The sequence below is a fragment of the Channa argus genome, chromosome 18 (assembly GCF_033026475.1).
Source record: "Channa argus isolate prfri chromosome 18, Channa argus male v1.0, whole genome shotgun sequence".
Taxonomy (NCBI): Eukaryota; Metazoa; Chordata; class Actinopteri; order Anabantiformes; family Channidae; genus Channa; species Channa argus.
The window spans coordinates 20,804,123-20,819,373 of NC_090214.1; the positions used below are offsets into that span (position 1 = coordinate 20,804,123).

The 15,251-nt window shown below is 39.1% G+C and overlaps 1 protein-coding gene across 7 annotated transcripts in view; it reads left to right on the top strand.

Annotated features, from left to right (window-relative positions):
- Nucleotides 1-15,251, top strand: part of LOC137103157 (ras-specific guanine nucleotide-releasing factor RalGPS1-like) — an 87,700-nt gene that overhangs the window by 64,696 nt on the left and 7,753 nt on the right. For all 7 annotated transcript variants that reach the window (XR_010911390.1, XR_010911391.1, XM_067483204.1 and 4 more), the window contains 4 exons: nt 12,858-12,984; nt 13,263-13,414; nt 13,549-13,597; nt 14,564-14,644. Coding sequence is in view for 5 of the 7 variants with exons in the window: in XM_067483204.1 (XP_067339305.1) it covers nt 12,858-12,984; nt 13,263-13,414; nt 13,549-13,597; nt 14,564-14,644 (409 nt within the window). In the remaining 2 variants the exon portion in view is untranslated. The remainder of the gene's footprint in view (nt 1-12,857; nt 12,985-13,262; nt 13,415-13,548; nt 13,598-14,563; nt 14,645-15,251) is intronic.

Sequence of the window (15,251 nt, forward strand, 5' to 3'; positions counted from 1 at the left end):
GTTGGGTGGATGTCCTTTTCCTTTCTGTCTACTTTCACGTGGGGACAGCTGTAACAAGGCAACACAATTTCCCTATGGGATAAATCAAGTTGTTGAATTTTAAATCTTGTGGATGAATGTGGAGATTTTTAATCACCCTGATGTGTGAAAAGCAAAGAACTGGAATGAGCATAGCTAAACAGAGAGAGGAGGAGAGCTCCATGACACCACTAATACTGTCCTGACCTTCCTTTTACGCACTTGTTCGTCCGGAACAGTAGAAAATGCGGAATCATAACCTTGCAAACATGGCAGTTGGGTTGGATTTAGGTACAAAGACCCATTAGTTAGGTTTAGGGACAAAATAAACGGGGTTAGGTTAAGTCAAAATGTCAGGGCATGGCTTTAAATCACATGTGGCATCACATAATGTATGTACACTCCTCAATATCAACAGAAGTGTCAGGGTGTGTGAGCATGTAGTTGGAGGTATTGCTCTTCACCTGCTTTAAATATCTTACCCCCTCTTAGAGTAGCATTACTCAGACATCCATGGAACTTAGTTGGATAGATGTTGTTCATATAAAGATGTATGGTGGCATGTGTAGGTGACACTGATACAATTACCTGACTATCATACAACCTGAGGCCTGTTACTGAACTTCAGAAAAGAATTCAGTGGTCAGGGTTTAGTGTAAACTGTGATTAATACTGAGAGTCAAATTTAGTGTCAGTTCAGCTATTTTATTTACTGTATTTTCATACCATCTATGAAGAAGATACTGTACTTTGAGCCTTTTTAAAAGAACCAACCACGTCTCCTTCCTATTAGTAACTAGATGTGTTTTGTAGGGAACATTTTATATTATGACAGTTTAGCTGGGGTGAGAACAGTGTAGATCCAGAATGAACCTTCTGGTGTACAACTAAAAGTGCAGTTGGTCACTAAACTAACCACAATTATGGAAGTATTGAGAAAGGATAAATGCTAAATTCCTTGCAATTTGCGCCTCTGCTTCTATTGCCCGTGCCACAGGCTGCCCTGGTCTCTGTCTGTCTAGTCTGAAACCTATTTTTCTCCTTACTTTGAGGAAAAATTGTAGGGGAGTTCTCTCTCTCTCTCTCTCTCTCTCTCTTCTAAAGTCTTTTCTGTTTCCTCACTTGGAGTAAAAGGTGGGGAAAGTCTTTGCGGTTTCTTTGCAGCAGCGGCCAACTGTCTCATCAGCCTCCCATCTGTGTAGTTTGCACTTGCAACAGGAGCTGCTGTTTAAAACATATGTGAGGTGGGGGGAGGGAGGTTTCTGCTCTGTTTATTGCAGTTACATAGAATGATAATTGTCTCTTGTAAAGCAAAAACTCTGCTTCTTAAACAAATTTTGTTTAGTCTTTCTTTCGCAAAAACCGACCAGTGTATTTAATCACACTAAAAAAAAAAAAAAAGACAAGATACAAGGGAAGGAAAACTGACCTGCCAAAGTTTTTTGGGTTTTTTCTTCGTAAGTCACTTTTGTACTGAAGTTTGTTTTTGGGACATAGACCATAACAATAAATTAGAGTGAGAAATAATAAAAACAAAGTTGAAATGCTGACACATTGCTGCAGAGCTCATGATACACACAGACCAGCAGTAACTTCATTAATGAGCTTGTTATTATTAAATATGTCAGACACTGACACCGGCAAGATTTTTAAAGTTATTAACTTCGTGTTCACGTCCATTTGACTTTCATAATGCTCTGGACATTGACAGGTGGGGAATCCCCTGCCTCTCTTGTGTCCTGATAAAACAATTCAGGGAGCAGATAGTAGCCTATTGAAAAGAGTGGAAATATTAATAGTAATTTAATCCCATCTGAGAGGCTGAAGGAGAAAACAGCACAGTGAGGAAAGAGAGAGAAGAGGCAGAGAGAATGAGTCCATACACTCTGCAAACTGGTAAAGGTTCACAGTGATCCAGATGTGTTTATTTGAAGGTTGAGTCATGTAAACTGGACTTATTTCTTTATTCTTGTTTCTTGGTTTAAAATCATCAAAGGCAATCATCATCAAAGTGTTTTTGACATGATTCAACTTATTTAATATTTTCACAGGCCACTTTGTGTGAGTTTCAGTTTTAGTCAGACCTGGACAGACTTTGATATAAAAACAAGGAGGCATCATTCCATGGTAATTATGTCTCTTTAATCCTGCCTCTCTTCTGCTCTCTGCAGCCTTTTGTGCTACTGCGAAAAGCTGATTGGTTTTCTTAATAGTTAATCTAACAATTCTACACACAGTTGCCTTGATGCTATGATAAATAAAATAATTCAGCATGTACACAATTGGATTGTGAATTTAGTTATTGTAAAATATAGTAAAAAAAATAAAGAAAGAAGGGGGCATTGACAGCAGTGGTAGGGGGTTTGGGTAGTATAGCTAACAGTGGTGATGTTTTAAAACTTACTAAATGTTCAGGTCAGACCTGCAGAAGAGGTGACATGTGACCTTTGGTAGCTTTTCCAACAAGACATTGATGACCTAATCAAAAAACCTAATCAAGTAAATAATAAAATAGCGATCACGGGTTATGGCTTAGTAGGAAAACTGGAATTAAACCCAAATCTCTGGTTTTAAAGCGCTGTCCTCGGCCAGCTTGCCACCATAATGCTCCAATGTACTCCTGACTCATTTCTGTAGGGAAATGTAGCACTTTCATTCCAAAACAAAGTTGCAGTTGGCTGTAGTTCCAACGTCAAATGATTTTCCTACAAGATGGCCTTGGCAGTTTAGTTGCTTAGGAACTTTTTAGGATACATGTATGTAATCTCATCACAACCCATAACACTAGAGAGAAAGAGACACAATCTATTGAAAATCTTATGTCCATCACATCTTCTCACAACGTCATCATAAACACAGCAGCTAGTGTTCACCTAAAGGCTCTTAATCAGGGGTCTCTAACTCAAATTACCTGGCGCAGAGTCTGGGTGAGGCTGCGTGTTCCACAAAAAGAAATTTGTTAAAGAAAAATCAAATCTTCTCAAACATCACTACTAGCAGTTCTTTATCTTCAGTGGGTTCTTACGAACGTGAATATGAACGGTTCTTCTGAACATGGCTTCCCTTGCTTACTTCTTGCTGCCAGAGACCTGGCAGCGTTTCCTCTCACGTAGCTGAGCTACATTTGGCTTGTCGAAGGAAGCAGTTGAGACCCTCAGTTTGCCTTGAAGATGATCGTCAGTAAGTCCTGTACTTGGACTTAGTTAGAGAAAAACTTTACGCACAACTAAGTGCTCCCAAAAAGTCACATGGTCCTCTTGAACATTTGGGAGAGGTCAGGGGAGCCGGAGGTCAATTCTCAAATTGCCGAAGCTTGTCTGCTTTTCCACTCACCTCTCTGAGCTTGGCTTTGAGAGCAGAGTTGCACTGCAGGTCAGTGAGCTCCATTTGAAGCACAGGAGGGGCATCTTGCACATAAAAGAAACCTTCCGCACACAAAGCGGTAAAGTGCCACTCATATAAAACTCGCGGGCCGCACTAACATTAAACTTTCATGTTGTCCTGCGGGCCACAAAATATGGTCTCGCGGGCCGCAATTGGCCCCCCAGTCCGCGAGTTTAAGACCCCTGCTCTTAATGCATCGTTGGACCGTAGGATTAGGGCCAAGAAAGGGAGTTTCCGACGCTACATCGCTGAAAGGAGAACTGCAGTTGAAATTTACAGGATTAAAACAATGCCACCAGTAAGCTACCGCAAGCATAGCACAGTGAAAAAGTACTACACTTTGAATGCCTATATCTGTACAATTTTAATAGCAATAGATATTATTAGACACTATTATTTGTTGGGAATCATTGCCTACATCACGTTGACTTCAAATGTCAATAAATACGGTGTGACGTGATTCTTAACAGCAGCAAGGTTTTGGCTGTAGTTCCAAAAATACTTTTCCTAATTGAGCATAGAGTGGCTGTAGTAGTAGTAATAATAATAATAATAATAACATGCATGTAGTGCAGTGTTTAGACCATTACAATAAATATCATCTACAGCTTTCTGCAACATTAGTTAGTCAAAGCAGTTTCTGTATGGACAGTACGTTGGTTAAGAAAACAGCAGAGAACTAGCTGTACTCAGTGGACTGTATAAACCAGCAGACTCCTCTGTCAGGGTTATTTCTCTCGTTTTGTGCTAATCTTTATCCTCCCTCATCTCTCTGGGTTTTCTGAGGTCACCACGGAGGTGAGGAGGCTGCAGTAAATATACTGTGAAAGCTGGGGAGAGACAAATGACTTTCATCCTGCATTGGTGAACTGTGTGGACAGGCCAGCGCAGTGGGAGCTGAGTGAAAAGTTCCATGAGGACTTTTTGCAGAGGGTCAGCCCACTGCCTTTACTTTCCTTTCTTGTGTTGTGCCAAGATTTGGAGTGGTTTATTTAGAGGGGGCTGAGGTGATGTAATGCAGCCAGAAAACAAGACAAGATCTGGACGTAGATCAGGGTAATAAAGAGGGATGAGCACAAAGCCACGTCAGACATAACACTGGCACTGTTACTGTCTACATACGTGTCAGTCATCACCATTATGGTGCCTTAAAGTTCAAATGTCTAAGAGCATGAACTAGAACCTTCACAGTATGTTGATGATCTAATATGCGTCTCGATTGAATTGCTATTGTTTTATTGCTGGCAGAGATGCACTGATCCAACCAGCAGGCACCGGGTTTGTTTGTCTTTGGATAAGATATTAACTTGAACCAATTATGATCCTTATTTTCCTAAGCTCTGTTTACCTAAAACTTTTTAGAATCAGTTTGCTAGTTTTGTTTGTCAGACCAGATATTTCAGTCTTTAACACCATTGTACAAAATTGTGTTTCTGTATCTCCACAAATTCCAGGGAAAGGATGCGTCCTAATTTGAAAGGATCTCATCAAGTCAGTTAAATTACATTGTCCCAGTTATTCTTTTATTCATATCATATTAATAATGTAAGCTTATAGGCTTATGGATGATTTATATAGAGCAGAGACTACATATATATATATTTTTTTAAATCATAAAATGTGTTTGCCATCAATCTCCTACATGTGAAACACCTTGGTGTTCTTTATAAGTCCTTGAGGGTTCAAGTAATCTGCTCAGTGAGAGTAAGAGTTCTGCTTTGATTTAAGTTGATTTATAAGTGTCTGTCAGGCAGCAGTCTAAAGGAAAGTCACAGCTGAGGAAATAAAAGGGTCATACTGTTAAGTTTGATTGACTGGAGCTATGTGCTTCATTTTTACAGAAGTGAACTCTTATCATTTATAGCCTTCATTGGCCTGTTGGTTCTTAACTTTAGCTCTACATGACTTTAAGCTGAAGACAGACTAAAATGCCCCATGAGCAAATTAAGGATGTGGCTAATAGTGGTCTAACAGCAACATCATGTCGCCCATTCCACAGCAGTGTCCTCTGGGAGTGAACACATTGATCTTTTTCCATAGACTCATGTCTCACAGAGCAGCCAGTCACTTGGTGGGATGTGTTTGTAATGCTTACCATAGCAACTGCTAGTCTTCCTCTTCTTCTCTCTTATCACAGTGTTTAGCATAATTACCACTGAGACAATTTAGTGGTATTAAGGTTTATGGAGTGGAGTCATTATGTGTTGTTACTGGATTGTGCAATAAAATCAGTACATTTTAAATTACAAAAGCATCTAAACGTGCCAAGAGTGTAAGTGCAGTCCCCATCATACACATGACATCAGTTAATCCTTTAGGAAGGAAGCAAGTGTGAGCAATTTCCTGGCATTGCTTCAGGGTGAATTTTTGATTTTTGGTTATTCTTCTGAGATATGTTTTTGCTTATAAAACTATATGAAACACCTGCTGATGTTGTAGTAAAACTTTGGCGTGACACTAAGTAAGTATGTATGAGCTCAACATCTGATATAATTTTTTTTCTCTTGAGGCTCCTGCTCTGGTGGCTCCTCTTGCTTACCTGGCTCTGGTAGCTCCTTGGACTTTGCACTCTGCCTTCTCCTTTTAAACTCCACTAATCTATTTGTCCAGGAGAAGCTAGACTCCCCAAGATACACAAGGAAGGAGCACCCTTCAGCCCCATTTTCAGTAGCATTAACTCATACTTTGCCACCACCTTATCACCAGTAGTTGGACTCAGATTTTGCAGCCAGGGTCAGAGAGCTGAAACTGGATGCTGATGAAACCATGGTATCCTTTGATGTCACTTCACCAGCATCCCCACAACCAATCCTTTCCTAACGACCACAACAGTCGTTAGCAGAGGACAACACTGTGCACAGCCGAAGCAAACCTCAACCCAGATAAGATCTGCTCCCTCTTGGACCTGGTGCCTGAACACCACATACTTCACCTAGAGAGGTGACTTCTACTGACATAAACATGGCTGTGCCATGGGTTCTCCAGCATCACCTATTGTTGCCAAGCTATACATGGAGCAAGTAGAGAAGTAAGCACTCAACTCCTTACCAGGGACAGCACCAACCCACTGGTTCAGATATGTAAATGACACCTGGGTGAAGATCAAGATCCAGGAAGGACAAGTTTTCACAGACCAAATAAATGAAGTTGACATCAACATCAAGTTCACCAGGGAGGACACCAATGACACAGACTGGCCTTCCTGCAATGCGGAGTTAACATCGGGGCTTGTGGCAACACAAACTAGGAGTCATCAGGACCCTGCACCACAGGGCAGAAAACATCCCCACCTCCTCTGAAGCCAAAAAGGAGGAGGATAGAAATCTGACGACAACTCTCAAGGCCTGCAGTTACCCTAAGTGGGCCTTAAACAAGATGTTGTCCACATCCAACAGAAGGACGATGGACAGAGCAGAGACTCAGAGTCAAAGGAAAAACCTGGTGATTCCTTACATGGTTGGAGTGTCAGAGAAGCTCAAAAGGATCTTCAGAGAAAACATCATATAAGTGCATTTACCAGTCATTTGAGGATGACAATGTCCACATTTTGGACAGAGAAGACAGATGGTATGAGAGAGGAGTATGTTGAGCCATTTATGTTCACATGAAGAACCCTTCTCTCGGCAGAGGAGGAGGCCTCAGGCCCAACCTCCCAGTGTCTCCCATTTTTCATCCTGCCCTCTCATCCATCCCCAGGAAGATTAAGACCACCTAACAACCCCCCATCTTAGGGGTTTAGAGAGTTAGGCTTGTAATCATTACAGCTTAACGACTTCACCCTGTTCCGATCTCTCACCTTAATGAGCCTTTTCAGGCCAGGGTGGAAAAAAGGCCACTCTGGAAGATGTAAGTGGGTTCCCCAGCCGCTTTATTCAGACTGAAGAAGCTGCTTGAATAAGTAGTAAAACGTTTCTAACCAAGAAGAAAAAAAGTCCAGTTGACATGATTAAATTTTCTGATAACCAAACCGGGATGAATGAGAATCTTCATCGAAACTCTCCAAAGGTTTCTAAGTGGACTTGTCCTGTATTAGACTTAACTCCTAGAATATAATCGTTTTTTTTGTTGTTGTTTTTCTTTGCCGGTGTAATGGCTCTAAACTATCAGCTTTTAGGTGTTAAAAGCTATTACTGAATCAAACAAAATAACTACTTTAGTTACACTTAACCTGATATGAGTGAACTTTATTTTATAAACACCACAAGGAAGCTGCCTTGGGCCGTTATTATATAAAAGTTTTGTTATGGACTTTCCTTTTATACTAGAGTGTATTAGGATGGTACCATTTACCCATAAATGACCCCTATATTTGGTGTCAAGCAGTAGTAGAAAGTTGAATAGAAATTTCTAGAAAAGGAACTTAAGATATATAACTATGAAGCCCAAAATAGATAAACATTATCCAAAGGGCAAACTGTTGTTCCCACTTTAAAATATACAAATAATTATAAGCCGAATGTTACAATTCGGGATAAAATGAAAAGTGACAGAAGCTGAACCTTTAGTGCTCACATGTTTACATTACTGCTCTGCAGTATAATTTAATGCAGCCAGTTCATAATCGAGCAGCTTTCCCTTTAGACCACATGTTGATGATATGCATGTTAGTCTGTTGTTTAGTCTGCTCACCAGACCAGACCTGACCCCTGTGTTTAATAAGTGGCTTTGGATAAGGTTGCTCTTCTCCAACCTGAACTAATGCTGTGACCACTGTTCTGTATAGAGCCGTCATTTTGTGGAATACATTGCTATTATTAATTAGGAAATTACTGAGCAAGTTTGTTTTAAAGAAACAAAAATAATAAAGAAGTTTCTAAAGAGTTAAGTATACAATATATCAATTATAGAAAGTTTTGATTAGATTGTAGCATTAGTGTTATTATGCTGTTGGGATGGCCATCCAACGGCCATTATTGTATTTATTAGTTGAATTTTACCTGCAATAAATTGTAGCATTTGTTTGGAAATGTCATACGTCCATATTTACATTAATTTAAAACTATTTCAAACTATTTTCAGTGTAATATTTTGATCTGAAATTAGACTAAAAGTGTGAGCAGGCAAAGAAATGAAACACTTTGTACAAGAGCCTCAGAATTGTACTGTGCACTTAAATACTTTTACTCAAGTAGAGTCTTACGTACTTTCCACCACTGTGGATCAAGAGACACCTGTTGCTCTGAATCCGCTCATGCAGCTGTTCTTAATTTAGTGACATGTGACCGTCTCCTTGCTGGTCACATGAACAATTAGTTTTATAAGATGGCACAAAAAGTCTGTTGTGGCTGCACCCACCAGCCTACTGGCTCAGTCAGCACTTCACACACTGCCAAACAGAAGAATTTCGTTTACTCTCTCCGTGTACAACAAATCTGGGACTGAAAAAATGAGAAATTCCCTGTGACATGCCCCCCATATGTCAGTGGGGAGAAAACCCACTAGGTGGTGGTGCTATATGTGACTTTAGTGATCGTCCTAAAAATGTTAGCTCATTTGAATGAGGTAATAAAGTCATCTATCATCACTCCTCTATTTCGGGATGCCTGTGTGACTCCTCGTGACTTTTAAGTTTCAGACCACAGTCTGGCTAATTCATCCAAGCTGTTTTGTAATGTCTTAGCAGCAGATTAAGGGACTGAGTAAGCCGACACATGTGCCTATTGATGAAGTAAGCTAACATAAATCACTTGAAATCAGACCTTTTTAAAGCTTTATTGGAAATGTCCAGCTCTTGAGATCACAGTCATCCCGCTACTCCCTGCTTTGTTGAATCTGCCAATACTGTGTGCGCCGCTCAGCCTTTGTTTCTGCTGTATGAAGATAATTATATCTAATCTATTCTAATCAAAGAGAAATCTGACCCAGCTCTAGTCATCTACACTAAATAAAGATGGAGTTGGAGAAAAGTTTAAAAACTTGTTATTAAGATGCTGTTCAACTTCTTGAACAGCTCCAGTGTCCTTTGGCGTTAATTCTGCAAGTGTGTGGATTTCTACTGGAGAAACACATACTACTACTACTACTACTACTACTACTACTACGAATGATGATGACGATGTGCATAAAAAGTTACCAGGTTCATTCTGATCAGCTGAATTATTCGTGATACAATTAATTCTAAACTTTTCCCAGAGTGATGACTCCTCTTTGGACAAATGCATCTTTCACAGATTAATATTCATGCAAAATAATCTATAATCTGAACATGAGTGAACAAAATTATGATTGGAAATGCGACTAAAACTAAGGGAGTTGGGGAAATGACCTAACACATTTTGTTTTTACAAAAATGATTTAAAAAGTATCGAGGTTGTTATACTTATGTTTTCACAAGCAAAATATATATCTTTGCCACACACAGAGGTTACTTGTATCACTTGCTAGAAATCTCTAAGAAATGGGTGCAAACAATCTAGTTTTGATTATATAGCAGCATTAGTATCATTATGCTGTTAGGGTTGTAAGTGGTTCAGTTGGTTGGGTCAGAGGTTCGAGCCCGGTGTCCCTTGGCAAGACACTGAACCCCAAACCGCCCATCCCCCCCAGCAATGCAGTGCTGTTCCAAGCCCGGTAAAAATAGGGAGGGTTGTCAACATCTAGACTAATGAAGCTATCAAAATAAAATTGGTTTGAAAGGCAAACCAATTTATTATTATTTTAAAACAAAGAGATTTTCCAAATATATTGCATTATATAATATCCATCAATGTGACAGATTGATCAATGTACAGCATACACAAATCAAACTACTGTATATATGAATACTGAGATGAGACTCTGGTAAACAGCTAATTGAAAATAAAAATTGTTACGTATTCAATTTATATACCATTTGTCAGTGTTTCCGAGAGGTGGATTGGTTGTAAAACTTGTAAAAAACTACCCTGTGGTACGGGGGCTTTACTTAAGCCTCGCTAGCAGCCCCTGTGAGTGTGTCACCTTCTTCAAATCAGCCCTGCACAGCAACATGTCGTTCACCGTGTACAGAGGTGGTACTGTAGAATGTAGAATAAGGGTTTAACCTTTAGGTGTTTCAGGTAAAATCCTCATGTCTCATTGTTACAAAAAAATTTCATTTTTAAGTTGTTTTTTTTTTTTTATTGCAAGTTTGGTTTACAGCTCTTACTTGCAGGCATTTGTTTCCTCAAAAGGAAATATGCTGAATCTTGTGAAACAACATATTAAAGTATATTTTAAACAGTAAAATTGCTGGCTGAGTGAGAAGTCCTCACTGTGCCAAAGATGAATAATAACTTTTGTTCTCATCCATTCTAACTTGCATTATTTTGCTGACTGTGCAGTTCTACAGACAATTTGCTGCACTGACCTAAAGCAGCACGTGTGTTTACGAGCTCTTAGTAATTATAGAAAATTAAGGCAGCCTCCACCACAGAGGAATCACATTATCCTACCATAGTACATGGATGGCTTTAATTCCATCTTCACCACATTATTATTCCTGATTACATAATTGCAGATGAATACAAACTTTCCTTTTATTGGTAAGAAAGATTCTAATTTAGGCATATTCCATAAGACCTAATCAGTTCATACAAACAAATCAATTGCAGCTGTCTCTACGTTTTCTGCAGAGCTTCTCCTTAATGCAGCAGCTTCTACTTTGGTAGGCTCATTGTAGTAAGTCCCACAAAATAACTTCATGTGTTGTACAGTACTGTACAGTAGAGTATGTGTTCCAGTCTGAACATGTTGAGCACAGGCCTGCAGCTGGATCCAAACTGGTCGTGTCTAGCTCAGTGATTAGCCCCTGTGGGTTCCAGTGAGAGGGAGCCGTGATTCAGAGGTTCCACTGGCACTTAAGCACATGACAACACTGCATCAGTTCCCGAGTCCAACACAGTCCTGCCAGTAGGCAGAGCTCTGGCAGGTCTGGTGACAGTATCATGTAGACACACCTATTACACTTTCAAGGAGAGACGGATCACTCCATTAGAGGTCGGCACTGGTTCCTAGATGTTTGTTTTGTACTTGTCTGCCTCCATCTAGTGGGTTAGATTCAAGCTCGTTTTTAGGACCTAGCATGAGAATTTAAAATAAAAGAAAAAAACTGGCTTTGCAATTTATTTTTTCTCTGTGACATATAAAAAAAACCCAGATATCTTCACCAGATGACTATAGTCCTATTAGAAAAATGACTCATTCTCACATGACTTTAATTATAGGAGTTAGTGCTGCACATACGCTTCATGTTTCTCTTGCATTTTGTCCTGTTTCTCTTCTGTTTCCTTCTTCTTCATTCATTCTGAAGTAAAAAACACCACTGTTCAACAGCACTCAGATGTGCAGTGTAGATGCAGGTGAGCTGTAGAGTCATCACCAAGCTTATCCCATTATTAACCAAATGAGGAACAAAGTGAAGGGTAAGCACAATGTAAAATTACTAAGGGCTCATAATTCCTTAATTTACATTTTGATCTTTGCTTTGACATGTCACTCTTCTTGATTATTCTACACGTCCTCCATGTTTGTGCACGATGAAACTATACCATCCTATATCCTGTCATACTTCTGTTTTCTAAAGAGGCCATTTGTCAAAATAGTTTTTGCTTTTGCTCTCACTAGGTGTATATTTCAAAATAGAAAAGTATAAGAACAACAATAAATAACTGGTTCTTCCTCTCTACAATTGGTACTAGTCACTGAAGAGAAACGTTTGTACTGTAAATCATACGAAGCTTGTCCAAATGTAAAAACTAAGTTTGTCCTACTTCAAGCTAATGAAACCTAAAACTTCGATTTTTAATTTTCAGACTCTTTTAAATTGAGTTTTAAAGAAACAGAGCTAGCAGACTTCCCAGCATGCACTGCGAGTTTCAGAGACATGAAATGCAGATGTATCATTATTGGTTAGCAGCACATACAGTGTTTAAAGTCAGCTCCGTCTTTGCCACCAGTGACCTTTGACCCTTATTGCGAAACATGTACGGTAGTAAAAGTAATTATACATTTGCTTTCTCAGTGGAGTACTTTATACTTTTGGGCTTCAAGTAGAATGTAGATAAAATGTATTTTATTATTTAAAACTTCTAGAAAAACTTCTAGTGGAGATTTTTTTAGGTCAATACTTGCACTTTTACGTTAATGTTGATTTTTGTGTACTACCACCTCTGCACACAGTGGAGCACATATTGCTGTGTAGCTGCAGACTGCAGTGATGCTTGTCCTCTTCTCCTCCGGTGATGCTCTTCTCAAGTGCACTCAGCTTAGTTTTAAATGTTCACAATCTTAAAATGTTGAAATGTTTATATCTAAATTCACGCAACTCATATTTTCAAATTGGTTTACATTTCTAAGTTGGCAAAACTTAAAATGAATGTTTCTAAATTAAATACGAGGCTCTTATAAATTTGTATTCATCAGCATAATGACTGATGGTTATTGTCTAATAGTTAAACATGCATCGCATCAGTAATAATCTGTGGATCATGTTACAGGTCTGTCTGAGGTATCTGTATCTCTGAGGTATAACCGACGGCCCACCTGCCCTGATGCCTCTGTCGGGGTTCATATTCCAACCCCACCTCCCTCCCACCACAGGAAGAGCCATAGTCTTGGAAACAAGTGAGTATAAAACTCCTTTCCCAAAGTTTGCGTCAACATTTGATTTATTCAACAAAAAAAATCTATATAAACACCTCAGAGCTTTTTAATGTTCAGTAAGATATGAAACATTTGGTAAACAACATATTGTTTTTAGTTATTAGAAACACCATTATTCATTTGTTAAAATTAAGACGGCAAAATAATAAAAATCAACCTGAGCTTTAGTTAAATAAAGAGTCATCGATAACTACTGTCTGTATGCTTTTGCTGTTATCTCATGACTGATCTGTCGACAGTATGATGTGTCAGTATGGCATGTCGGAGAGCAGGAGTGCCACGTTTCCTATAGAGAAAGCACGACACCTGCTGGACGATAGCTTCCTAGAGTCTCAGAGTCCGGTCAGAAATGATCCCCACAGCACATCTGTGTCCAATGGCCTGTCATTAGGTGTGTACATTAATTAATTAATTAATTAATGGCAAACACAGTGACGTTTTTGCTGATGTGGCACTAGCCTGATTACCCTTTATCATATATCTGAGATCAAGGAATAAACCTGCCTCTGTGTTTTCACCTGATAGGCAGCAGTGAAAGCTCGCTTGGGGAGGACGTGTCAGCTGGAATGGAGAGGTGAGAGCCCGTCATCACACATCTTCCCATCATCCCATCATCCACATAGGAAAAGTGCTAGACAGTGAAGCAATGTAGGTGTAGTGGGCTGCAGTGGTACAGCAACTTCCACATTGGCCCAAAAATCCTTTTTCTCGTAAAGAATCCTTAGAAAAGCAGCTGGTCTGAAATAGTTAATATATTTTTCTCAACATCACAAACATAGGGACTTTTTTATCATTAGAATTTGATTAATTTGGTATGATATCGTTTGAAAAGTCTAGAAAAGCTGTAGAATGAATCTGTTTTATCACAATGTTTTAAGTGTGAAGCCCAGAGCGAGCCGAACATTTTAGAAAGCTAGAATCCAGAAGTATGAGGATTGTTTTCAGTGTACACCGTCCTGGGTAATGTCATGGCAGTGAATGGGCACCATGTTTGTGTTGGGTATCCAATTCTAATAAGAGCCATAAGGCAGTTACTTCAAAAAAGCAGTGCACTTGTGCAGCAAAACTCAAGAGCCACACTCAGCTCTTAGGCTGTAACCAATGACATTACTGTGCTGCAAGCAATAAACACACAGTCATTTCAGTATTACATTCAGTATTGTTTTGACTCTACGTGAGACTGGATGACATTATGAAAAATATGAGAAGTAATTACATTACTGTTTATACTTGCGCAAGATTTCTTAGAAATGTCCATGTATGTCTGTTTGTATATTTTCCTGAAGCATATTCATAATAGGAAGTGATATAACTGTATTTGAATGTTGCTAACATCCTGTGTGTTAAGTTAATCATACTGTGTATCTGTTTGTTCCAGCAGAAAGATACAGAATATTCCTAGCAGATTAAATACAGGCTGATACTGTAAATGATTTGAATTAGCTTCTATGATGACATGATATAGGCCTGAACCCTTCTGCTAACCACTGGACCAATCACATGAACCCTCAAACCGACTCTCTCAATGTGTGACAAACAGGGGCCGCATGTACGCAACACTGGGCCCCAACTGGAGGGTCCCACTTCGTAACTCCCCCAGGAGCCACAGCTATGTTTACAGGTACAGTGAAACCTGTGTCACTTTGAATAAGAACAAATGTACGGCTTAGGCAGAATTTTAGCGCATGGTGCTGATCCCAAAATGCAACATGGAAGTTTGCATCCACATTCTGTATTTTGAAGAATACACCTGCTCGTCATTTTCCCCCGAGTTTTTTATATGAATATATACTCGTACTGTAGCTCTACTATGTGTTTAGCCTGCATTAGCAAAGAGACTGAAAGCACAATGTAACTGCTAAGCAACACTGTAAAAAGTGCATAAAAATAAGTTACAAGTAGAGATTGAAAACTTGTCAAGTAAATAAATTATTTATTTTTAGTCAAAGTTCTTGGGTTCTGATTGATTAAACTCTCAATCAGTGATTCATTACATACTAATAAAGTTTTGTTAAGAAAACAAATCCCAGGGTTTACATATGAATATAAATAATATTTCATAAACATTAACAATAAACCAAGTTTTGTTAGATAACCCAAAAATTGTTTCATCAGAAAATCACAACTTCAGTTGACTAAATAGCATAATGGGTTACCCAGTTTATTGCATACACTTCCCAGCATGCATTGCGTCAAAGTTAAAAATCCATTGATTCTGTGTCTGTTTA